This window comes from Nerophis ophidion, linkage group LG28, assembly GCF_033978795.1.
Source record: "Nerophis ophidion isolate RoL-2023_Sa linkage group LG28, RoL_Noph_v1.0, whole genome shotgun sequence".
NCBI lineage: Eukaryota > Metazoa > Chordata > Actinopteri > Syngnathiformes > Syngnathidae > Nerophis > Nerophis ophidion.
In genome coordinates, this window is record NC_084638.1 from 14125915 (window position 1) to 14153052 (window position 27138).

General features: G+C 39.5%; 1 protein-coding gene across 5 annotated transcripts in view; it reads right to left on the reverse strand.

Annotated features, from left to right (window-relative positions):
- LOC133544877 (receptor-interacting serine/threonine-protein kinase 2-like) overlaps positions 1–27138 on the reverse strand; it is a 90077-nt gene that overhangs the window by 16477 nt on the left and 46462 nt on the right. Inside the window, exons 7-12 of one of the 5 annotated variants that reach the window (XM_061890101.1) lie at positions 23549–23634; positions 16473–16574; positions 16297–16393; positions 16010–16219; positions 13103–13484; positions 11087–11208 (exon numbers count right to left, since the gene is read on the reverse strand). In XM_061890101.1, the coding sequence (XP_061746085.1) occupies positions 11091–11208; positions 13103–13484; positions 16010–16219; positions 16297–16393; positions 16473–16574; positions 23549–23634 (995 nt within the window). In that variant the 3' untranslated portion in view covers positions 11087–11090. Of the gene's footprint in view, positions 1–8196; positions 11209–12965; positions 13485–16009; positions 16220–16296; positions 16394–16472; positions 16575–23548; positions 23635–27138 lie in introns of those variants that run through there. The other 4 variants (XM_061890102.1, XM_061890100.1, XM_061890103.1 and 1 more) reach the window with 4 other exon arrangements.

Below are 27138 nucleotides of genomic sequence, written 5' to 3' on the forward strand. Positions count from 1 at the left end.
TTGTGGTGAAGAAGGAGCTGAGCCGGAAGGCAAAGCTCTCAATTTACCGGTCGATCTACGTTCCCATCCTCACCTATGGTCATGAGCTTTGGGTCATGACCGAAAGGATAAGATCACGGGTACAAGCGGCCGAAATGAGTTTCCTCCGCCGTGTGGCGGGGCTCTCCCTTAGAGATAGGGTGAGAAGCTCTGCCATCCGGGAGGAACTCAAAGTAAAGCCGCTGCTCCTCCACATCGATAGGAGCCAGATGAGGTGGTTCGGGCATCTGGTCAGGATGCCACCCGAACGCCTCCCTAGGGAGGTGTTTAGGGCACGTCCAACCGGTAGGAGGCCACGGGGAAGACCCAGGACACGTTGGGAAGACTATGTCTCCCGGCTGGCCTGGGAACGCCTCGGGATCCCCCGGGAAGAGCTAGACGAAGTGGCTGGGGAGAGGGAAGTCTGGGTTTCCCTGCTTAGGCTGTTTCCCCCGCGACCCGACCTCGGATAAGCGGAAGAAGATGGATGGATGGATGGATGGACTATTCAGTTTTCAAAGTGTGAAACATTTTGTTATAAGGGGGCACCAAATAAAACTGGTCATATGGCAAAGTACACAGTTGGTCACTTTTAAAACTGAACACGTTTACTACAGTAACAAAGCACATTTGCATACAAATGAATGTAAGAGCAGTTTTAGGAAGAAAAAACGGACCAATGAGTGTATTTCAAAACAACATATTTGAATTGTGTTAACATTGAGCAGAGCACCACTTAAAGTAAGAAAAAACAAACAACTGACAATACAATTTGATTACTAGTTTATATCGAGGGCTCACTTTGAGGAAGTGTAGGACATGAGGAAGAGAGCGTGGTCAGTGACTACACACACAGAAGAAACCCTTACGGTTGATAAAAATGTTTTGTATGTAGAAAATGCGAAGAATGAGGAGAGGCTGCACCCATTAATGCGCTGGAAGAGATTACTGCACTTGTATTTATCTTATCACAGGCACTGGTGCACATGTGAAATTCCTATCCTAGTCTGCCAAGCGGCACTATGTATTCAATAACAGGACACGGATACTCCACAATGTACTCTACAAACTAGTACTGTAATATTGTTGGAGAGATGAAAGAAAAATGACCCGGGGCAGGGGGTTCCAAATTTTTTGACTTGGGGGCCGCATTGGGCTAAACATTTTTTATTAGATTAGATTAGATCAGGGGTGCCCATTACGTCGATCGCGAGCTACCAGTCGACCGCGGGGGGTGTGTCAGTCGATCTCCAGCCAGGCTTTTAAAGAAAATAGACCTAAAAATGAGTGATCGTCAATCTTCACCAAGACGTCACTTAAATGACATTCACGGTACCGGAGGGTCTTGTGAGATGACGCTGGCTGCTGCAAGATCATTATTATTAAAATATGACCGAGAGGAAGGCGAGAAACACTTTTTATTTCAACAGACTCTCGCGCCGTACCTTCCGTCAAAACTCTAAAGGCCGACTGCACATTTCCTATCTTCACAATAAAAGCCCTGCTTCATGCTGCCTGCGCTAACTAAATACAGAGTCTCGGAAAACTGGCGTGCACAAGCGATCCCTCAGAAAGCTGGCGTGCACATCACTTGTGCACGCCAGCTTTCCGAGACTCTTATTTTGTTAGCGCAGGCAGCATGAAGCAGGGCTTTTATTGTGAAGATAGGAAATGTGCAGTCGGCCTTTAGAGTTTTGACGGAAGGGACGGCGCGAAAGTCTGTTGAAATAAAAAGTGTTTCTCGCCTTCCTCTCTGTCATTTTTTCATAATAATGAACTGGCAGCAGCCAGCGTCATCTCACAAGACCCTCGGGTGCCGTGAATGTCAATCAAGCAAGCTACGGAATTTGCCGCCAATGTTTTTCTTGTAAAGTGTATGGAAGCTGGATGAATTAGATGCCAAAAACCAACCACTTTCATGTGGTATTGTACAGAAAGGACAACTTTTTTTCTCCTCCATTTGAAAATGTGGGCGTCTATCATCATTACTGTCTGATTCCAATCAATGCAAGTCATCAGAATCAGGTAATACACCAACTTATATTCTTGTCTTCGTGAAAGAAAGACATCTATATGTGTTACACATGCTTGTATTATCATTAAACACATTTAACTTGTTTACAAAAATGTCTCTTTCATAAATAAATAAATATAAATTATATATATAAATGAGGTAGATCCCCTCGAGTTGGTCAATTGAAAAGTAGCTCGCCTGCAGAAAAAGTGTGGGCACCCCTGGATTAGATGGTACTTTATTGATTCCCTCAGGAGAGTTCCTTCAGGAAAAGAAAAATGTTCAGCACAATCCCATTCAAGATCAGACAAACATTACATGTATAAACATCTACATTTATATGTGTGTATTAGAGATGCGCGGATAGGCAATTATATCATCCGCATCCGCATCACAAAAATCGTCATCCACCCGCCGTCCAACCGAACCAACATTTTATCGGGACCGTACCCGCCCACTGAATTAGAGGTTTGCCACCTTTACCACTCACAGAGCTATTTAAAATTGTTTCATAGAGAAATGTGGTCAATTGGAGCCGCTAACGTTCTCGCGACTATCCAATAGCATTCATCCTGATGCCATTGCCTTTGACACCTTCAACAACATGTACGAACCAATTGTTGGCCCAGCAACATGCTGTGTGCAGCTTTCGCAATCACACGATGTAGATTGAAAGGCATACTGGGTGATACAGAGTACACTGATGGTTGTGATATAAACAACTTTAACACTTACTAATATGCGCCACGCTGTGAAGCCACACAATACAAGATTGACAAACACACTTCGGGAGAACATCCTCACAGTAACACAACATAAACGCAACACAACTAATACCCATAATCCTTTGTATTCATGACACAACCTGAATATATTTTACACCCCCGCGCCCCAACCCCGCCCACCTTGCCGACGCACATGGGGGGGGGGTTATGGTGTATAAAATAGGAAGTGTCATGAATACAAAGGATTATGGGCAAGAAATCTGCGTTCAAAAGACTCCGGGTTATTAGTGATTCCTAAAGACCAAAAAAAGTCTCCGGGCTATAGAGCGTTTTCCGTTCGGGCTCCAGTACTCTGGAATGCCCTCCCGGTAACAGTTCGAGATGCTACCTCAGTAGAAGCATTTAAGTCTCACCTTAAAACTCATCTGTATACTCTAGCCTTTAAATAGACCTCCTTTTTAGACCAGTTGATCTGCCGCTTCTTTTCTTTTTTCTCCTATGTCCCCCCCTCCCTTGTGTAGGGGGTCCGGTCCGATGACCATGGATGAAGTTCTGGCTGTCCAGAGTCGAGACCCAGGATGGACCGCTCGCCTGTATCGGTTGGGGACATCTCTACGCTGCTGATCCGCCTCCGCTTGGGATGGTTTCCTGTGGACGGGACTCTTGCTGCTGTCTTGGATCCGCTTTGAACTGAACTCTCGCGGCTGTGTTGGAGCCACAATGGATTGAACTTTCACAGTATCATGTTAGACCCGCTCGACATCCATTGCTTTCGGTCCACTAGAGGGGGGAGGTTGCCCATATCTGAGGTTTCTCATAGTCAGCATTGTCACTGGCGTCCCACTGCATGTGAATTCTCCCTGCCCACTGGGTGTGAGTTTTCCTTGCCCTTTTGTGGGTTCTTCCGAGGATGTCGTAGTCGTAATGATTTGTGCAGTCCTTTGAGACATTTGTGATTTGGGGCTATATAAATAAACATTGATTGATTGATTGATATTTGTTGTGTTGCGTTTATGTTGTGTTACTGTGAGGATGTTCTCCCGAAATGTGTTTGTCGTTCTTAATTGGTGTGGCTTCACAGCGTGGCGCATATTACTGAAAGTGTTAAAATTGTTTATATCACAACCATTAGTGTACTCTGTGTCACCCAGTATGCCTTGCAGTCGTGTGCGTGTTGCCAAGGAAACCACACACAACATGATGCTGGACTGACAAGCAGGTCGTGTATGACGTAGAAGGCGTCAAAGCCAATGGCTTCACAGCTCACACTAATATTTAATATCTGGGTGACTGCCAGCAGTCATTTAAGAGAATAATAGCGTCTCTTATTGACTCCTTCGCTTTATGACACGGGGTTTAAATGGCTCTTAGAATGGCAAAGGATACCGATCCCAGAACCATGCATATCAAATGTCTCCGGGTGGTTCACCCGCCAACCGCCCGAATCTAATTAAAATCAATTTTTTCGTCATGTCAACCGCCCGACCCGAGGACTCCGCGGATGAGACCGCAAACCGTGCATCTCTAGTGTGTATATATGTATGAAATGTGTATATATACTGTATACAGTACAGGCCCAGCGTTTGGACACACCTAATTCAATGCGTTTTCTTTATTTTCATGACTTTTTTATTGTAGATTGTCACTGAAGGCATCAAAACTATGAATGAACACATGTGGAGTTACGTACTTATAACTGAAATGCCATCCATCCATCCATTTTCTACCGCTTATTCCCTTTCGGGGTCGCGGGGGGCGCTGGCGCCTATCTCAGCTACAATCGGGCGGAAGGCGGCGTACACTCTGGACAAGTCGCCACCTCATCGCAGGGCCAACACAGATAGACAGACAACATTCACACTCACATTCACACACTAGGGCCAATTTAGTGTTGCCAATCAACCTATCCCCAGGTGCATGTCTTTGGAAGTGGGAGGAGGCCGGAGTACCCAGAGGGAACCCACGCATTCACGGGGAGAACATGCAAACTCCACACAGAAAGATCCCGAGCCTGGATTTGAACCCAGGACTGCAGGAACTTCGTATTGTGAGGCAGACGCACTAACCCCTCTTCCACTGTGAAATGCATTTTGTTAATATGAAGGTGAAAAGCGTCACAAAGACGAGTATATGTTTGATTGAATTGTTTACAAAAGCCTACAAATCAGAAATTATTGATGAAACTGTTCCATGCTTGTATAAGGGTGTGTTGAATATGAAATCATCCTCAACTTCATATATTAAAACAAAATGGGAGGAGGAAGGAGGGATGACTATGACAATAATATGGAAATATCAATGGATTTGTACGGCATAGCTCGGTTGGTAGAGTGACCGTGCCAGCAACTTGAGGGTTGCAGGTTCGATTCCCGCTTGTGCCATCCTAGTTACTGCCGTTGTGTCCTTGGGCAAGACACTTTACCCACCTGCTCCCAGTGCCACCCACACTGGTTTAAAATGTAACTTAGATATTGGGTGTCACTATGTAAAGCGCTTTGAGTCACTTGAGAAAAGCGCTATATAAATATAATTCACTTCACTTCACTACCAGCTCACTCAAGTGAAGGGAGTTTGGCTGGAAAAGTTTGATCAGATTTTTTATTACACCTTTTTAGAAGTCTCACTATGATAACTCCCCTGCCCGTTGGAGAAATTGTGGGAATTTAAAGGCCTACTGAAACTTACTACTATCCACCACGCAGTCTGACAGTTTATATATCAATGATGAAATATTAACATTGCAACACATGCCAATACGGCCTTTTTAGTTTACTAAGTTACAATTTTAAATTTCCCGGGAGTTTCTTCTTGAAAATGTCGTGTAATGATGACGTGTATGCAAGACGTCACGGGTTTTAAGGAAGTATGAGCGCTGCACACACACACACAGCTAAAAGTTGTCTGCTTTAACGGCATAATTACACAGTATTTTGGAGATCTGTGTTGCTGAATCTTTTGCAATTTGTTCAATTAATATTGGAGAAGTCACAGTAGAAAGATGGAGTTGGGAAACTTGAGCCTTTAGCCACACAAACACACGGGGATTCCTTGTTTAAAATTCCTGGAGGTGAAACTTTACTATGGATCAGAGCGCGGTCAAGAGAACATGGAACCCTACCACATGTCAACCAGCAGGTTTCGGTGAGACAATTGTGGTTAAAAAGTCAGTTCTTACCGGAGAAAAGCGGAGCTTGTGCCGTCCATAAAGCTGCCGTCGACTCTCGTCAAGACACCCGTGGACACACCCTTCCGACTATCAGGTACTATTTAACTCACTAAAACACTAGCAACACAATAGAAATATAAGGGATTTCCCAGAATTAATCTAGTAATAGTCTCTAAAAACATCGGAATCCGTCCCAATGCAATTGTGTTTTTTTTTTTACTTGTTTTTTCATCATCATTTTTTTTTCTAGTCCGTCGCTGTCAATATCCTCTAACACAAATCTTTCATTCTCGCTCAAATTAATGGGGAAATTGTCGTTTTCTCGGTCCGAATAGCACTTTTTGTTGGAGGCTCCCATTAAAATCAATGTGAATATATGAGGAGCCATCAAACATGTGACGTCATCGTCTGCGACTACCAAGAAGAGGCAGGGCTTTTCTCTTAACACCGAAAGTTGCGAACTTTATCGTGGATGTTCTCTACTAAATCCTTTCAGCCAAAATATGGCAATATCGCAAAATGATCAAGTATGACACATAGAATGGACCTGCTATCCCCGTTTAAATAAGAACATCTCATTTCAGTGGGTCTTTAAACCACTACCATGTTTTCTGGGACTACTCCACCATAAAGGACGGTTGGAAACAGATACACCAAGCTCTACAGCAGGGGTCACCAACGCGGTGCCCGCAGGCACCAGGTCGCCCGTAAGGACCAGATGAGTGGCCCGCTGGCCTGTTCTAAAAATAGCTCAAATAGCAGTGAGCTGCCTCTATTTTTTAAATTGTATTTATTTACTAGCAAGCTGGTCTCGCTCTGCTCGACATTTTTAATTCTAAGAGGAACAAAACTCAAATAGAATTTGAAAATCCAAGAAAATATTTTTAAGACTTGGTCTTCACTTGTTTAAATAAATTTCAGAAAGACAATTTTAGAGAAAAAATACAACCTTTAAAATGATTTTAGGATTTTTAAACACATAACTTTTTACCTTTTAAATTCCTTCCTGACAATTTAAATCAATGTTCAAATACATTTATTTTTTTTATTGTAAAGAATAATAAATACATTTTAATTTAATTCTTCATTTTAGCTTCTGTTTTTTCGACGAAGAATATTTGTGAAATATTTCTTCAAACTTATTATGACTAAAATAAAATAAAAAATATTCTGGCAAATCTAAAAAATCTTTAGAATCAAATTTAAATCTTATTTCAAAGTCTTTTGAATTTCTTTTAAAATTTTTGTTCTGGAAAATCGAGAAGAAATAGTGATTTGTCTTTGTTAGACATAAAGCTTGGTCCAATTTGCTATATATTCTAACAAAATGCAGATTCGATTTTAACCTATTTAAAACATGTCATCAAAATTCTAAAATTAATTTTAATCAGGAAAAATTACTAATGATGTTCCATAAATTATTTTTTTAATTTTTTCCCAAAAATTCGAAGTAGCTAGTTTTTCTCTTCTTTTTTTCGGTTGAATGTTTCAAAATTTTATTTTCATTGTTTTCTCCTCTTTTAAACCGTTCAATTGAGTGTTTTTTTTTCATCATTTATTCTCTACAAAAAAACCTTCCGTAAAAGGAAAAAAATGTATGACGGAATGACGGACAGAAATACCCATTTTTTTATATATATATATATATATAGATTTATTTATTAAAGGTAAATTGAGCAAATTGGCTATTTCTTGCAATCTTTTAAAGTGTGTATCAAACTGGTAGCTTTTCGCATTAATCAGTACCCAAAAAGAAGCTCTTGGTTTCAAAAAGGTTGGTGACCCCGGCTCTACAGGATATTTTCAAACAAGAAATACCCCTTGAAAGTTAAACTTTGTGTTTTGGACTTGCACCTCAGGACTGGCTGAAGAAAGATAAACACTTAATGAATATCCTACTGGTGGCTTGTAAAAAGACCATCACTAGGAAATGGATATCCCAGGAGAGCCCAACTTTGAGGCAATGGATGGAAACCACAATGGACATATATAACATGGAGAAGATAATTGCCTTTATTAATTATGAATTGGAGAAATTTACTTCATACTGGGAAAACTGGGTCAATTATGTCACGCCCCATAAGCCTGACTTAAATTTTTCAAATTAGTGCACTGTTTAAAAAAAAATAAAAATACTCTCTATATGTGTATATGTATGTATATATATATATATATATATATATATATATATATATATATGTATGTGTATGTATATATATATATATATATATATATATATATATATATATATATATATATATATGTTTCTTGGTATTTTATTTTTGTCTATTATTATTTATTTTTGTTTATTGCTTTGATGTATTTGTAGATACTTTTTTTTAAATATTTTTTTGTTTTGGTTTTTTCCTGTTTTTTTTTGGGGGGGGGGTGGTATGATGGGGTATAAACAAAAAAAATATTTTGACATTTAGGGCAGACAATAGCTATATGATGTATGTGAATATGACGTAATGGATAGAAATGTCTGATGCTGGATGTCAATAAAAATAAAATGAAAAAAAGAAAGAAATAACTGAAATGGTTTTCACTTCACAGGTGTGCTTAAAGCACATCAAGAGTAAGCCAAGAGTGTGCAAAGCAGCAATCAGAGCAAAGGGTGGCTATTTTGAAGAATCTAGAATATAAAACATGTTTTCAGTTATTGCCCTTTTTTTGTTAGGTACCTAACTCCACGTGTGTTCATTCATAGTTGTGATGCCTTCAGTGACAATCTACAATGTAAATAATCATGAAAATAAAGAAAATCCATTGAATGAGGAGAAGGTGTTTCCAAACTTTTGGCCTGTACTGTATATTAATATAATGGATATATAATTAATGATTAACATCATTGGATATTAAGAGTATGTAAAAGTTCGACTTATACCTTGTTTACTTCTGTGACAACTTTAAGGTTTTGTAATCATTCAGAAATATCAAGCAGCTAAAAATGCTCCCTGCATAGATGGTTTCGCATTTTTCCCATCCTGTTTTGTAATGGATTTAAATGAGTGTAATTTTGAACATTGCACGGTGTTTTAACTTTTCTTTTAATGTCCACAAAGTTCAGTGAGCAGGTTGTGTTATGTTACATGGTCAACACACGTGTGACCGTGTGTGTGTGTGTGTGTGTACCATATTTTTCGGACTATAAGTTGCAGTTTTTTTCATAGTTTGGCCAGGGGTGCGACTTATACTCAGGAGCGACTTGTGTGTGAAATTATTAAAGGGGAACATTATCACCAGAACTATGTAAGCTTCAATATATACCTTGATGGTGCAGAAAAAAGACCATATATTTTTTTAACCGATTTCCGAATTCTAAATGGGTGAATTTTGGCGAATTAAACGCCTTTCTGTTTATCGCGCTGGAGGCGATGACGTCAGAATGTGACGTCGCCGAGGTAACACACCCACCATTTTCATTTTCAACACATTACAAACACCGGGTCTCAGCTCTGTTATTTTCATTTTTTTTGACTATTTTTTGGAACCTTGGAAACATCATGCTTCGACGGTGTGTTGTCGGAGGGTGTAACAACACTAACAGGGAGGGATTCAAGTTGCACCACTGGCCCGAAGATGCCAAAGTGTCTGCCGCCAGACCCCCCTTGTATGTGCTGGAGTGTCTCCACATTTTACCGGTGATGCTAAGGCAGACATGGCACAGAGATGTATGGATAACCTGCAGATGCATTTGCAACGATAGTCAACGAAATCACAAAGGTGAGTTTTGTTGATGTTGTTGACTTATGTGCTAATCAGACATATTTGGTCGCGGCGTGACTGCCAGCTAATCGATGCTAACATGCTACGCTAATCGATGCTAACATGCTATTTACCGGCGGTGCTAAAGCAGACATGGTACGGAGATGTATGGATAACCTGCAGATGCATTTGCAACGATAGTCAACAAAATCACAAAGGTGAGTTTTGTTGATGTTGACTGCCAGCTAATCGATGCTAACATGCTACGCTAATCGATGCTAACATGCTATTTACCGGCGGTGCTAAAGCAGACATGGCACAGAGATGTATGGATAACCTGCAGATGCATTTGCAACTATATTACGTTTCCTTCCACCCACATTTAATGCGAAAAAAACACTTACCAATCGACGGATTTAAGTTGCTCCAGTGTCACAAGATGCGAAAGTCCTGATCGTTTGGTCCGCACATTTTACCGGCGATGCTAACGCAGCTATTCGGCCATGCTATGGCTATGAATAGCGTCAATAGCTATTCGCTCAATAGCTTCAGTTTCTTCTTCAATACTTTCATACTCCAACCATCTGTTTCAATACATGCGTAATCTGTTGAATCGTTTAAGTCGCTGAAATCAGAGTTTGAATCCGAGCTAATGTCGCTACATCTTACTGTGGTATTCCCATTGTTTGTTTACATTGGCAGCACTGTGTGACGTCACAGGGAAATGGATAGTCGCATCGCAAATAGCGAAAATCAAGCACGTTATAGCTTTTTTTAGGGATATTCGGGGACCGGTAAAATTTTGAAAGAAAATTCAAAAAATACAACAAGCCACTGGGAACTGATTTTCATTGTTTTTAACCCTTTTGAAATTGTGATAATGTTCCCTTTTAACACATTACCGTAAAATATCAAATAATTGTATTTAGCTCATTCACGCAAGAGACTAGACGTATAACATTTTATTTGATTTAGCGATTAGGAGTGACAGATTGTCTGGTAAACGTGTAGCATGTTCTCTATGTTATAGTTATTTGGAAGACTCTTACCATAATATGTTACGTTGACATACCAGGCACCTTCTCAGTTGGTTATTTATGCGTTATATAACGTACAATTATTCAGCCTGCTGTTCACTATTCTTTATTTATTTTAAATTGCCTTTCAAATGTCCATTCTTGGTGTTGGGTTTTATCAAATAAATTTCCCCCAAAAAATGTGACTTATACTCCAGTGCGACTTATATGTTTTTTTCCTTCTTTATTATGCATTTTCGGCAGGTGCGACTTATATTCTGGAGCGACTTATACTCCGGAAAATACGGTATTCAGTTTTTGTGTTGATTTGCAGTTTCACCATGAGTGGGAAAAGTTGTTGGGATTGGGTCATATAAGTGATTGCTGTGCTGGCTACACTTCAGCGTACAATTCATGGTCATTGACCTGATTTACTCACATTGTCAGCTGATTAGGGTAAAGTTGTTGGCACTCCGTGCAACAAATTCCTCATCAAACTCATGCAGTCTCTTGGGCCACACAGAAGAAGCTTCCAAATGCCGAAATTTGGACACCCCTGACCTGGAGACTCAAAGTAGATCAACTCTATTTTTACAGCGTGTTCCCAGTATCTTAAAGTGCTTCAATAACATACAGTTGTGATCAAAATTATTCAACCCCCACACAATTTTGGTGTTTTAGCAAGTTGGACATTTATTCCGTATTTTGTTTATAGTCATATCAAATAAAGATGTGTCAAATAGACAAATGCAACTTAAATTGTAACACTGTATTTTACAAAATACCAAAAAAGGACATTTTTCTTAATATCTCATTGACAAAATGATTCAACCCCCTAGTTCCATGCATCTTTAGTACTTAGTAGAACACCCTTTGGCAGTAATGACATCCTTCAAAGGTGATACATAACCGGACACAAGCTTCTTGCAACCATCTACAGGTATTTTAGCCCATTCCTCTTGGGCAAAGGCCTCCAGTTCATTCATATTCTTGGGCTTGTGTGCTGCAACTGCCTTCTTCAAGTCCCACCACAGCTTTTCTAGAGGATTTAGGTCTGGCGACTGTGAAGGCCACTCCAGAGTCTTCCAGCCCTTCTTCTGCAACCACTCTGATGTTGATTTGGAGGTATGCTTGGGATCGTTGTCCTGTTGGAAGGTCCAACGTCTCCCAAGCCTCAGGTTCTTCACTGACTTCATGACATTTGCAGCTAATATATCCTGCTAGGAAATAAAATTTATAATGCCTTGAACGCGCTGGAGATTCCCGGTACCTGAGGCAGAGAAACAGCCCCAGAGCATGATTGACCCCCCACCATGCTTAACAGTAGGCAAGGTGTTCTTCTCTTTGTAAGCTTCATTTTTTCTCCTCCAGACATAACGTTGATTCATAGGCCCAAAGAGTTCCAGTTTTGTCTCATCACTCCATAGAACAGTTTCCCAAAACCTTTGGGGTTTGTCCAGATGATTTTTGGCATACTGGAGTCTATTTTTCTTGTGCCTGGTAGTCAGAAGTGGGGTGCGCCTGGGAGTTCTGGCATGGAGGCCTTCATCTCGTATGGTCTGGGACGAAACCTCCGTTCCCCCCTCTGCAATGTCCTGTTGTAGTTCCTCAGCTGTTTCCCGGGGGGTTTTCACCACTGTACGCACACAGCATCCTCTTTCTACCACGCCCAGGTAGTGTTTCCACTGTGCCTTTAGCTTTAAACTTGCGAATTATGTGTCTCTTGGAATGTGTAATGTCTTTGCTATTTTCTTGTATCCACATCTTTTCTTATGAAGAGAAATTACCTCCTCTCTTGACTTCTTTGACCACTCCCTGGACTTCACCATGTTGCAAATACACCATTGACCATCTACAAGAAGCTGAGCGTCACATTCTTTTTCAATCAGTTTAATTGTTGCTCGCTATGGTTCTAATCACATCTACAGGTGTTTTCAACACCTGTTTGAAAAGACCTTATTGAAATTCTGTTCTTAAGAGTTATGATCTTCAACGGGTTGAATAATTTTGTCAATGAGATATTAAGAGAAATGACACTGTTTGGTATGTTACAAAATATAATGTTGTAATTCAAGTTGCATTTGTTTATTTCATGCATTTTTATTTGATATGACCATAAACAAAATACGGAATAAATGTCTAACTTGCTAAAACACCAAAATTGTGTGGGGGTTGAATCATTTTGATCACAACTGTAACACCCATTATTATGGTGCTGAGAATATAGGCGTTAGCAAAAATGCTAAAAGAATCCCAAAAGAAGTAAAACACCTGTTTTGAATTAAGGGACTATAAATAAATCAGTCTTAACACAGAACTATTGGAATATAAAATCAGTCAAATTTCTTTCATAATACAAAAGCCAAGTGCTTGTGGCATAAACACTGACATTTAAGTACAAAAAAAAAAAAGACCCAGCAAAAGTGAAAGTACATTTGGTACAGTCTACTCTTACATGTTCCTCTGGATGTTGTAGGACACGGAGAGTGGCGGCGCGCTGGGTGTCGTTACTGTGGTGGCAGAGGTGATCTCGTTAGGGTACGGTTGCAGGCCCGTCTGCTTGTTGCGGTGCAGCTTCAGGACGACGATGCGGCAGAAGTCCTCACTGTGCCTGTGGCAGTTGTCCAGCAGCTGGCGCACCTTAGCGGCACGGGTGGGCTGGTTGACCACCAGTTCGTAATCCTCGCTCATCAGCAAGGAGCGTGCCAGGAGGGCGTCCAAGCTTTGGTTGAGGCAGGCTTCCGTCATCTGTGCGACGATCTCTTCGCGCCGTGTTGAGACCCACTGACCGATAGGACCCTGCGTCGGCGGCGAGCAGCACAATGGAGGAGAATTCTCTGCATGGAAGGATGAAAACAATTTGGAAAATGCATTAATGGCAGTAGAATATGGAGGGCCAAACATTGCAAAATTATATTACTTTAATCTGTCATTAAATACTGTAAATTGTGGACTGTAAGCCGCTAATTTTTTCCCCACACGTTGAACCCTGCGGCTTATAAAAAAGTGCGGCCAAATAATGGATTTTTTTCTTCGCTGACAGCCATAAAACAACAAGCAAATATACTAAAAAGGCGTTTATTGTTTGTGCTACGCTGCCAACATTTCGATGAGTTCGCTTACTGCAGGTGCTGCAGTGTCTTTCCATTTAGTGCTTTCAACCAGAAGTACAAGTGCCATTTAATCTTTTAGCCATCCATAGCCTTCCTACACGTAGGGATTCTTAATTCTTCACTCCAAGCAATGTTTATAAGTTTTACAATACAACTGAAACAATTCTTACTCACTAAACCAGGGGTAGGGAACTTATGGCTCTAAAGCCAGATGTGGCTCTTTTGATGACTGCATCTGGCTCTCAGATAAATCTGAGCTGACGTTGCTTAACACGATAAGTAAAAAATAATTCCACTTGTAATCACAGTGTTAAAAATAATGTTCAAAATATAAAACATTCTCATGCATTTTTAATCCATCCATCTGTTTTGTACCGAACCTGTTCAAGAAGTTGCGTTAATGGTAAGAAGTTATTTATTATTGGTTAGTGTGGGGCTTGCCCTCCTCGAGGTTCTTCAGACCCCCAAGGACCGACATGAGAGCCTGTTTAAGGGTTACAATATGGTTTTATTTTTCAATAAGTCTCTCAGTTGCTTTCCAGTAATAGTTTTTCCAGCCCCAACCCTGTCTCTCCTCCTGGCTGCTGCTTATAACAGAGCGACAGGTGATTAGATAACAAGGCCCAGGTGGGCCTTCTACGCACCTGTCGCTGCGGGCCCGCAGGCCACGCCCCCTCCACAGTTAGCTTCAGAATAACAATGTTATTACAAAGAATAAGAGACCTATTATACTCTAGAAATGTTGGTCTTACTTAAAAATGCACGTGTTTTGTTGTGTTCAGTGTTAAAAAAAATATTATATGGCTCTAACGAAAATATATTTTAAAATATTTGGCTTTTTGGCTCTCTCAGCCAAAAAGGTTCCCGACCCCTGCACTACACCGTCCCATTTGTGATTTCTGTAGGAGTGTTTTCATGCATGTTAGGAACATGCTGTTGTTTTGTAATGAAGTCATTGGTATTAGCTAATATGCTAAAATGTTTACTGGTGTCTTTGTCAGTAATATTACCTTACAATGGCATTCTTTTTATATTGTTACAGATTCACAAATTTCTCTGTAGATTTACCAAGACATCATTGTGGCGTTATTGAGTCTGTTTAGCTGATTGGAGAGCTAGCTTCTGCAGCTCTCCCATCCAAAGGCAAAACCCAGTTACTCGATTTTGGTCAAAACAGAGCTGATAATAATTTTGGAGTTCCTAGGTGATATGCTTTACATTAGTGTGTGCGATATTGTAATTTGTTCCGTAAGTAAGCTGTTACGCGCATGGCAGGACCTAGCAACTACCACATAACCGCGTAGATACAACAGAAAAACCTAGTATCTCAAGGGACCAATTGGAGCTTCTTTGTCAGTCGCCTTATTGTCTTTAATGAGACATTTGCACGAATGGGGGCCGACGGTCAAGCTGATTATGTGATATTATGGCACGAGGGGATATTTGGAAGATTGGCCCAGGACGTTGCAAGCACCTTCATTAAATGTATTGTTCTTGATTCTTCCCCTTGCATAGTCTTTTGGGCAGATAACTGTGGAGGTCAAAATAAAAACTGGACGCTGTACACGGCTCTTGCCCAATGTGCAAACGCAGAATGGGGCCCACCCGAGATTGTGACAAAATATCTGGAGAAAGGGCACATGTTCATCAGAGCAGATTCAATCCATGCCACAATCGGCAAGAAAATGAAAGCTCAAGAAAACATCTTTACGATTGATGACTTTGTAAGACATCATCAAGATGGATTGGTTTTCCTTTGTTTTCTCAAAATCAGCTAGAAGTGAGTTACTAGGTTTTGCCTTTGGACGGGAGAGCTAGTGGATTCATTACGATTACTTCTGTTTTGTTTGATCAGCCGTTTTACTGCCATGTTACAGGCACCATTTAGAAACATTTAAGTTATGTAAATACTGTAAACATTTACAAAATATTTCTGTGTAAATAACTAATTTCCTAATGTATATATGTGCGGCTTATAGTCCGGTGCAGTTCATTTGAAAGCATTTAACGGTATTTTTTCCAGGGTAAAATACTGCAATCAAAATTTACTATAACCTAAAAATAAATGACTGTAATCAGTAGAGTACCCTTTTATTTCACAGCATTTACCTTCACAGTAAATTACTGTACATTTTACTATAAAAGTAATGCAATTATTATTCATTAATTTGCTGTGGATTAATGATGACATTTTTTTTTACAGTGTAATTTTGTCCTACTTGGCGCTTCACAGTAAAATCTGCTTGAACCTTGTTGATGACTCTTTGCACAGTCTGCAGTGAGGGTGAGGCCATGCAGCTGGGTCTGGACATCCAGTATAGGAAGCTCAGGTGTGAGGGATTTGTTCAAATCGTCTATGAGCCTGGTGCTCTGGAAGCCATTTAGATTGCTGACAGCACAGGGGTCCTTCAAAGACTCAGGGAGCTCCAGCGTATGGACGACTGACAGTGGGGCACCTTCTACAGGAGAAAAAATACAAGCGAAAAATTAGCAAAAGCCTAATATAATAATATGTAATCGCTCAATAATGTATAACCTTTGGAAAGTTCCATGTTGCTGCTGGTGAGGGTGCCTGGCAGTGATATGTCCGTTTCCTGGGAGGAACTAGAGCCTGATCCTGAGGTGGCGCTGTCCTGTCACACAACAATATTTGTAATAAGTGCTTGTATTTTCAATTAATTGCTTTTCATACGCAGTAGGATCTGGACTGACCGGCCAAGGCCAAGCCATGTCTTTAAGCCTTGTCAAAGTTCCGTTCTCAGACGTCTTTTTGCTCACTGGCTGTGCTGAGCAACAGCTGGCTCTCCGGACCAGCTGTTGATTAAAAGGAGAAGAATAAGTTCCGCTGACTAATCGAACCAGGAAGGGAAATCACAAGAGACATACCAAATGACGACGAGAGAGTCATAGAAGAGAAGAAGGAATTTTTAAGAGGGCGATTTATATATTAAAAAATAATGCAAGATGGCAGACGGATTCCATTCCTTGGATCAGGGGTGTCAAACTCAAATACAGAGTGGGCCAAAATTTAAAACTGAACAAAGCCGCGGGCCAACGTTGAACAAATTAACCTTTTAATAGGGACCCAAACAAGTTTTGCATTGAATATTAAACAAGCAAGGCTTATATAACGTTATAGTCACATACAAAATCGAGTTTCAAATTATAATAATGAGTAAAAAATATCAATGGCATATCAAATAAAATTAAAATTAATATTGGGGGATTGCGGTTTGGGGGTAGCGGGGTGTATATTGTAACAACCCGGAAGAGTTAGTGCTGCAAGGGGTTCTGGGTATTTCTTCTGTTGTGTTTCTGTTGTGTTACAGTGCGGATGTTCTCCCAAAATGTGTTTGTCATTCTTGTTTGGTGTGGCTTCACAGTGTGGCGCATATTTGTAAAAGTATTAAAGTTGTTTATACGGCCACCCTAAGTGTGACCCTTATGGCTGTTGATCAAGCCTTGCATTCACTTAAGTGTGTTAAAGCCGCATACTGTATATTATGTAACTGGCCCGGCACGTTGTTTGTATGGCGGAAAAGCGGACGTGAGGACAGGCTGTAGAGGACGCTAAAAGCAGTGCCTTCAAGGCACACCCCCAATATTGTTGTCCGGGTGGAAATCGGGAGAAATTCGGACGAATGGTTGCCCCGGGAGATTTTCGGGAGAGGCCCTGAACTTTGGGAGTCTCCCGGGAAAATCGTGAGGTATGGCAAGTATGAGTATCAGCGGTGAATGCGGTGTTACAGAGGCATCGCCGCTGTATAATACCGACGGACCAGCTCTAATCTTAATTTGATATTACCTCAAGGGCCAAATTAAATTACACGGCGGGCCAAACTTGACCCACGGGCCAGAGTTTGACACCCATGCCTTAGATGAATGAATGAATGAATGAATGAATGAAAGGTTTATTTTGAGCCATGCAAACAAAAGAATGACATGAAATACAAAATAGATATATATATACATTATTTTTACATCTACACTGAAAACATTACATGTGACTAATCTTTTGTAGATGTCAAGTTTGGCTCAAAAGGGAGTGGGAAGAAGTAAACTTATTAGGTCCCACCCCTATACATATACAATATATAATACAATAATATATATAATATAACTCAATTAAGTGGTTGCTGCGTAGATGCTATATATTATCTATACATAATACATTTAAATTAGATTTTTCTTTTAGAGATGTAGACAACATCCAGGAAACCCACAATGAGTCGCCTTGGCCACATTTGGACAAAAGTATGCGTCTGGATAAGCTGGGCTTACTTCGTACAAGAAATGCTGCCAAAAATCAATATTTAGGGAACATGTCCACAAAAAAATCTGGCTGTCAACACTGAATATTGCATTATTGTATTTTTTTTTCACAGTTTATAAACTTGCGTTCATATTTTGTTGAAGTATTATTCAAAAAAATATATTTATACTTTTGAATTGTTGCTATTTTTAGAATATCTAAAAAAAATCTCACATACCCCTTGGCATACCTTCAAGTAACCCCAGGGGTACGCGTACCCTCATTTGAGAACCACTGCGCTCGAGAATGAAGAGCATTTAATAACGTCCGTAGTAACCTACCACATAGTGAAGGACGAATACTATTTGATTTCCTATTATGCAGCTCAATTTTATTTGACACTTAAATTGTCTCTGACAATCTTGCACTTTCTGTTTTGAAAATGACATGAATGTTTGAGCCATGGCTTAATAACTTTAATAAATACACTTTTGGTCAATTGACTTAGTTGTGATTTCCCTCTCTGTATGAAAGTTTAAAAGTAGCATACAGTATATGAATGCAGTATGAAGAAGAATGTTTTAATGCAGACACATAGAATCATCATACTGCTGTGATTTTATGCATCAAGCTTTCATTCAAGGCCAAGGCAAAAATATCGTAATATATATATCGTATATCCCGATATGGGCTAAAAATCTCGAGATATTAAAAAAAGGCCATATCGCCCACAGCCCTAGAAGAAAGTGAATGAATGTTTATAACTGAACACATTGACATATGCATAAAAATGTGTTTTCTTTTGTATTATTTTTTTATGAATTAAGTAATGTTTATGGCAACATTTTTCCAAAACACAATATAGAATGTGAGTTATAACAGGATAATGCATACATGTATCATTTGTTTTCAAAACGGTTACAAAAAAGTAAGACCCCAAAAATGTATTCTGGGACCCCATTTTTATGACTTGATGGGGTCCCTGGGAGCCTCTTTTGAAAATTCCTACTGCAGACACTATATGTATATATGTATATACGTATACGTACACATACATACAAGCAGACTTAACATCTTTTGCAAGCCGACTTAATACCTTTTTCACCAGCATAGCACCAACTCTCGTTAAGGGGAACATTATCACAATTTCAAAAGGGTTAAAAACAATAAAAATCAGTTCCCAGTGGCTTGTTGTATTTTTTGAAGTTTTTTTCAAAATTTTACCCGTCCCGGAATATCCCTAAAAAAGCTTTAAAGTGCTTGATTTTCGCTATTTGCGATGCGACTATCCATTTCCCTGTGACGTCATACAGTGCTGCCAATGTAAACAAACAATGGCAGATAGCACAGCAAGATATAGCGACATTAGCTCGGATTCAGACTCGGATTTCAGCTGTTTAAGCTATTCAACAGATTACGCATGTATTGAAACGGATGGTTGGAGTATGAAAGTATTGAAGAAGAAACTGAAGCTATTGAGCGAATAGCTATTGACGCTATTCATAGCCATAGCATGGCCGAATAGCTGCGTTAGCATCGCCGGTAAAATGTGCGGACCAAACGATCAGGACTTTCGCATTTCTTGACACTGGAGCAACTTAAATCCGTTGATTGGTAAGTGTTTTTTCCGCATTAAATGTGGGTGGAACGAAACGTAATATAGTTGCAAATGCATCTGTAGGTTATCCAAACATCTCTGTGCCATGTCTGCTTTAGCACCACCGGTAAATAGCATGTCAGCATCGATTAGCATATCATGTTAGCATCGATTAGCTGGCAGTCAACATCAACAAAACTCACCTTTGTGATTTCGTTGACTTTATCGTTGCAAATGCATCTGCAGGTTATCCATACATCTCTGTGCCATGTCTGCCTTAGCACCGCCGGTAAATAGCATGTTAGCATCGATTAGCGTAGCATGTTAGCATCGATTATCTGGCAGTCACGCCGCAAGCAAATATGTCTGATTAGCACATAAGTCAACATCAACAAAACTCACCTTTGTGATTTCGTTGACTTTATCGTTGCAAATGCATCTGCAGGTTATCCATACATCTCTGTGCCATGTCTGTCATCGCCGGTCAAATGTGGAGACACTTTGGCACATTCAATGGGGGTCTGGCGGCAGACACTTTCGCATCTTCGGGCCAGTTACTTGAATCCCTCCCTGTTAGTGTTGTTACACCCTCCGACAACACACCGACAAGGCATGATGTCTCCAAAGTTCCAAAAAATAGTCAAAAAAAACGGAAAATAACAGAGCTGAGACCCGGTGTTTGTAATGTGTTGAAAATGAAAATGGCGGCTGTATTACCTCGGAGACGTCACATTCTGACGTCATCACCACATGAGCGATAAACAGAAAGGCGTTTAATTCGCCAAAATTCACCCATTTAGAGTTCGGAAATCAGTTAAAAAAATATATGGTCTTTTTTCTGCACCATGAAGGTATATATTGACGCTTGCATAGGTCTGGTGATAATGTTCCCCTCAGACATAAAAATTAGCAATCATCAATCTTCACCAAGACTTCACTTTCGTCAGTTGTTTGACATTCTCGGCACCCGAGGATCTTGTGAGATGACGCTGGCTGCTGCGAGCTCATTATTAAGAAAAAAATCACTAACAGGACGGCCGTAGAGAAACACATTTTATTTCTAGAGACTCCGTACCTACTGTCAAAATTCTAAAGACCGACTCCACAATTCATGTCTTCACCTTAAAGACCTGCTTCATCCTGCCTGTGCTAACAAAATAAGAGTCTCAGAAAGCTAGCGTGCACAAGCTAGCAAGCTACGGAGTTTGATGCCAATGTATTTCTCCCCCGCCCTCAGCGACCGCTTTCTCACTTGCTTGCCCACCCGCACACTCACTGACGTCACTCACCTGCTGCCAGACATTAAAGGGCCACACACATATGCTACTCTTATAACAAAGTGCTTAAAAAGGAGTATGCAAGTTGGACAAATGAGATGCCAAATCCAACCACTTTCATGTGGTATTGGACAGAAAGGAGGACTTTTTTTCCCCTCCATTTTAAAATGCGGACGTTATCAGCACCACTGTCTGATTCCAATCAATGCAAGTCATCAGAACCAAATACACAAAGTTATATTCTTGTCTTCATGAAAGAAAGGAATCTATGTGTGTTAAACATGCTTGTATTATCATTAAACACCATTAACTTGTTAACAAAAATGTCTCTTTCATAAATAAATAAATATAAATTATAAATAGGAATGAGGTAGATCTCCTCGACTTGGTCAATTGAAAAGTAGCTCGCCTGCAGAAAAAGTGTGAGCACCCCTGGTGTAGATATATATATATTTTTTTTTTAAGTTTACACTTGTTCAAGAGGAAGTATTGATGCTGAGTTATATACCTTTTATCCCACTCAGGTTGTTTGTGTGCTTTTTAAAATAATGTTTACAGCATTATTTGCACTTTATACTGTTCACTTTTTTACTGTTTAATGATGTCATTTCTGTTTGTCATGTAAATTTTTTTCTATTTTGTTTATCCTTGAATACCAACCATTGTGTATTATTCAAACTCACCTAATTCAGCTGGCTAGTTGTTATCAAGAATACTAAAACCCTTTTCAAGATGAATCTGACAACTAAGTAGGCTAAATAACTTTAAACTTTAATACATGCTCGGATAGGCCAGTATCCGCCAGTATCGGTATCGGATCGGAAGTGCAAAAACAATATCGGTATCGGATCGGAAGTGCAAAAACCTGGATCGGGACATCCCTAGTGCTGAACTCCTTAATATTTGGACCTGGCTAGCTGACAACAAGCTATCCATACACTTAGGTAAAACGGAATCCATCCTATTTGGATCCCATATCAACCTTAAGAAGGTCAGAGACTTCATTATAAAAGTGGGTGACATTGTCATCACCAGGAAAGATGAGATCACCTATCTAGGTTCCATTCTAGAGGCTAATCTTTCCTGTGATAAAATAGCAACCAGGGTAATCAAAAAGGTCAACCAAAGAATGAGATTCCTCTACAGAATCTCCTCTCTGGTCAACAAAAGTATCTTGAAGACTCTCATTCAACCCTTTTTCGATTACGCTTGCACCGCCTGGTACCCCAGCACCTCCGAAACCCTCAAATCTAGACTCCAAACATCCCAGAATAAGCTACTCCAGTTACTTTTAGGCCTCCACCCCAGATCACACCTCACTCCAACCCACTTCTCCAAAGCGGGCTGGCTCAGGGTGGAGGACAGAGTAAAACAACTTGCACTGAGCCTAGTCTATAAAATCCGCTTCATCTCCCTGATACCGAAGTACATGTCAAACTACTTCCTTAACGTAGTAAATGACCGCCATAACCACAACACCAGGGGGAGCTCCACAAACCACGTTAAACCCAGATTCCGATCTAACAAAGGTCTTAACTCATTCTCTTACTATGCCACATCAATGTGGAATGCACTCCCAACAGGTGTAAAAGTAAGTGCATTTCTATATTCCTTCAAAACCGCTCTAAAACAACACCTTCAGGCAACTTCAACCCTTTACTAATACCCTCCTCCATTCACATCCCATCTCCCCGGATTATAAATAACCTAATGTAAATAATCAAATGTACTTCTAATGTATTTACTTGCTCTTATGCTATCTGAACTCACTATGTTGTCTGCTGGCTGTACATATCCTACTAAATAAGACCTACACTGTTTCAATGTCCATTTCTCTGTTGATGCAATTGTTGATGACTGTAGTACTGATATCAACCAAAGCTCCTCATCCCACCCCGCGGGTTGTAAATAATGTAATTAATTCAATGTATATACTATGATGATTAACCTGTGTGATGACTGTATTATGCTGATAGTATATATTTGTACCATGAATTATTTAACGTGCACCCCAACTTAAACAAGTTGAAAAACTTATTTGGGTGTTACCATTTAGTGGTCAATTGTACGGAATATGTACTGAACTGTGCAATCTACTAATAAAAGTATCAAGCAATCAATCAATACATACATATGTATATATATATATATATATATATATATATATATACACACACACACACACACGCACACACACGCACACACACGCACACACACACACACACACACACACACACACACACACACTACTGTACTACTGTCATCCCAAAGAGGAAGGACATGTTAAGGGGAAATTGTAACGTCACGACCTGTGACCATTTTCACTTCCAAGTAATTCATAGAATAGATTTCTGTGTCACCTTCTGAAGGACTTTCTCAAATGATTAACAGAACACTGACAGGAAAGGGTAATCGTCATTTTACGTCATCAATCATCAATCGTGTAATCAGGGCAGATGTCAGTGTAACTGTGTTATAATTGTCTCATATTAGCTAAAGTAATGACAATACGGTGCAATGAACAGTTCAATGTTTCAGTTCACCCCCAAAAGTTACATTGTTTTTGCTTCTTTAATTTAAAAAACAAAACAACTAATAATAAGAAGCTTCGTACGCACACGCACGCACGGACACACACACACACACACATTTCTGGACTCACCTTAGACCTCTTGATCTCTAGCACTGCCTCCAAAAATTCTATTTCCTTGAACTTCCTCACCATGGGCTCCAACTCTACCAGACACTCTGAAATAGCAGCAAAGACATAACACACTGTCACTGGACATCCCACAATGAAACCCACCACAACTAAGTTACGTTTTCTGCAATTATAGTGCATCACACTGTTTTACTTATTTCAGCAAGACAATGCCAAACCACAAGTTTGTTACAACAGCGTGGCTTCATAGAAAAAGAGTGCGGGTACTAGTCTGGCCTGCCTGTGGTCCAGATCTGTCTCCCATTGACCATGTGTGGCACATTATAAAGCCTAAAATACCACAAAGAAGACCCCTTAAGCTGTACATCAAGCAAGAATGGAAAATAATTCCACCTGAAAAGCTTCAAAAATTGGTCTTCGCAGTTCCCAAACATTTACTAAGTGTTGTTAAAAGGAAAGTTTCTCACTTCGAAAATTAATTTAGCTTCTTTGCAGTCTAGTCAATTGAACATAAGTTGAAAATGATTTTCAAAACATTGTATTCTGTTTCTATTTACGATTGCCAACTTCATGTATATACAAATACATATATATACATAGGTATATGTATATATATATATATATATATATATATATATATATATATATATATATATATTAGGGGTTTAACGGTATACAAACATTTCGGTTCGGCACGTACCTCAGTTCAGAGGTCACGGTTTGGTTCATTTTCAGTAAGAAAAAAACAAAATATACATTTTTTGATTACTTATTTTACAAATTTGCTAAATCTTCCACCAAAAATACTTTTCTTAGTGGAATATTTGATGTGAAGTAATCGGAAACTTGGATAGGTCAATAATTCATAATAACATTGATTTTGATTCAATATTATGTTTTAAACAATGCCAGTTTGAAACAAAGAAAAAACAGCTTTGTTTTATTAGTAAACGTTGCAAGTTTTTCTAAATTACATTTAGCCTTTAAGATTTTTTATTTCACTTTCGTTTATTTTAATAGTATTTTTAGAATGTGCTGTGGGCCTTTAAAACATTAGCTGTGTGCCGCAAATGGCCTCCGTGGCACACTTTTGAAACCCCTGCTATAGATAATAAAAAATTAAATCTGATTAATCAAAGGATAAAAAGCAGAGCCTGGCGACGCATGCGCGTTTATCATAACTCTCTCGGTCTCTTTGTCTCTGCCCCGCCCTCACGAATGTTAACGCTGTGTGCAACACTTTTTTTTTTTTTTTCAACCCCTTCTAAACCCTGAACGTACATTGAAAATACACACAGCCCTAACTTAAAATGCCGGACATTCGAGGCCTTTAAGAAACTCCACCAGGACAGCTCCGCAAAGAGGACATATCCCGTGAAAAGAGGAGCTGTGGTCAGTCTATCATAGCCCAGTCGTTGCTAGCATGCCGTGTGTAGTTGTTTTTTTGATTGATTGAAACTTTTATTAGTAGATTGCACAGTACAGTACATATTCCGTACAATTGACCACAAAATGTTAACACCCCAATAAGTTTTTCAAATTATTTAAGTCGGGGTCCACGTAAATTAATTCATGGTGCCTCGGTGTGCATTGTTTACACAACGTGCGGTGCGCTACTTATATGTCCGTGTCGTGCAGTTCACCTCCGAACCGAAACCCCCGTACCGAAACGGTTCAATAAAAATACACGTACCGTTACACCCCTAATATATATATATATATATATATATATATATATATATATATATATATATATATATATATATATATATATATATATATATATATATATACACATATACACACACACACACACGTATGTATATATATATACGTATGTGGATATATATATATATATATATATATATATATATATATATATATATATATATATATATATATATATAGTCGTTATCCACCCGCCATCCACACGAACCAACATTTTATCAACACCGCAACCGCCCGCCACCCGCCCGTTGTTATATATCAGGAATCGGTAGCTTTCACCATTCAAAGATCTATATTGACCCGTTTCAAAGACAATAAAAGAGCCTCAAACATTTTCGCGACTGTTTGCTGGTGCTTATTCAGATAACCAGATTAAAGGCGTGCTACGAAGCCATTGACTTTGACACCTTCAACAACACATACAAACAGTTTGCCAGTCCAGTAACATGTTGTGTGCAGCTTCCGCAGACACACGTACAAGATTGAAAGGCAATACTGGGTGACACAGAGTACACTGATGGTTGGGATATAAACAATTTTAACAGAAAAAATACCCAGGATCCTTTGCATCCATGAGTATTCCTGACTATACTATACACCCCGCTAGCACCAAACCCCACCCACCTTACCAACGCACGGGGGAGTGGGGCGGGGTGTATAATATAGTCAGGGCTACTCATGGATGGAAAAGATTCTGGGTATTAGTTGTGTTGCGTTTATGTTGTGTTACTGTGAGGATGTTCTCCCGAAATGTGGCGCATATTAGTAAGAGTGTTAAAATTGTTTATATCACAACCATCAGTGTACTCTGTGTCACCCAGTATGCCTCTCAGTCATGTACGTGTGTCTGCGGAAGCCACATATAACATGTTGCTGCACTGGCATGCAGTTTATACATGTTGTAGAAGGTGTCAAATGCAATGGCTTTATAGCACGCCCTAATTCTTGTTAAATGGGTAACCGGCAGCAGATATTCGCGAGAATATTTGCGGCTCCTGTTGTTTCTTTACCTTGTGATACGGGTCAAAAATGGCCTTTTGAGTGTTAAAGGTTGCTGATCCCTGAACCATGAATATCAAATAATTCCGAATGGTTCAACCGCCAACCGCCCGAATCTATTTAAAATCTAATTTTTCGTCATGTCACCCGCCCGACCCGCGATTTATCCGCGGACTCCGGATGAGACCGCAAACCGCGCATCTGTAATATATATATATATATATATATATATATATATATATATATATATATATATATATATATATATATATATATATATATATATATATATATATATATATATATATATATATATATATATATATATATATATATATATATATATATATATATATATATATATATATATATATATGTAGGTGTGGGAAAAAAAATCACAAGACTACTTCATCTCTACAGATCTGTTTCATGAGGGGTTCCCTCAATCATCAGGAGATTTTAATGGAAGCATTCACATACAATGGTTTATATAGAGCACAGAGTGGGTGGGTACAGGCAGGCGTAGGGTGTGGTGATTGGCTCATGTGTTACCTAGGAGGTGTTTCCGTCTGTGGCGGCATGTTGAAATGATTTCACTGCGCTTGTTGAGGGATGATAGATCTGGATGATATATAATAAACAGTTTCTCTTTTAAGCATAGGTTGCATCTTTTATTACCACTGTTGTAAGGTGTGCTGGATGCAAGAATTTGCCATGTTATTGAATATTCAACATTATTGTCTTTGAGGTTCCAAATGTGTTTGCTGAGTTCTGTAGAATTCTGCAAAGTCTGGTTTCTAAAGGAGGCGTTGTGATTATTCCATCTTGTTTTGAACGCTCCTTCGGTTAATCCTACGTACGTG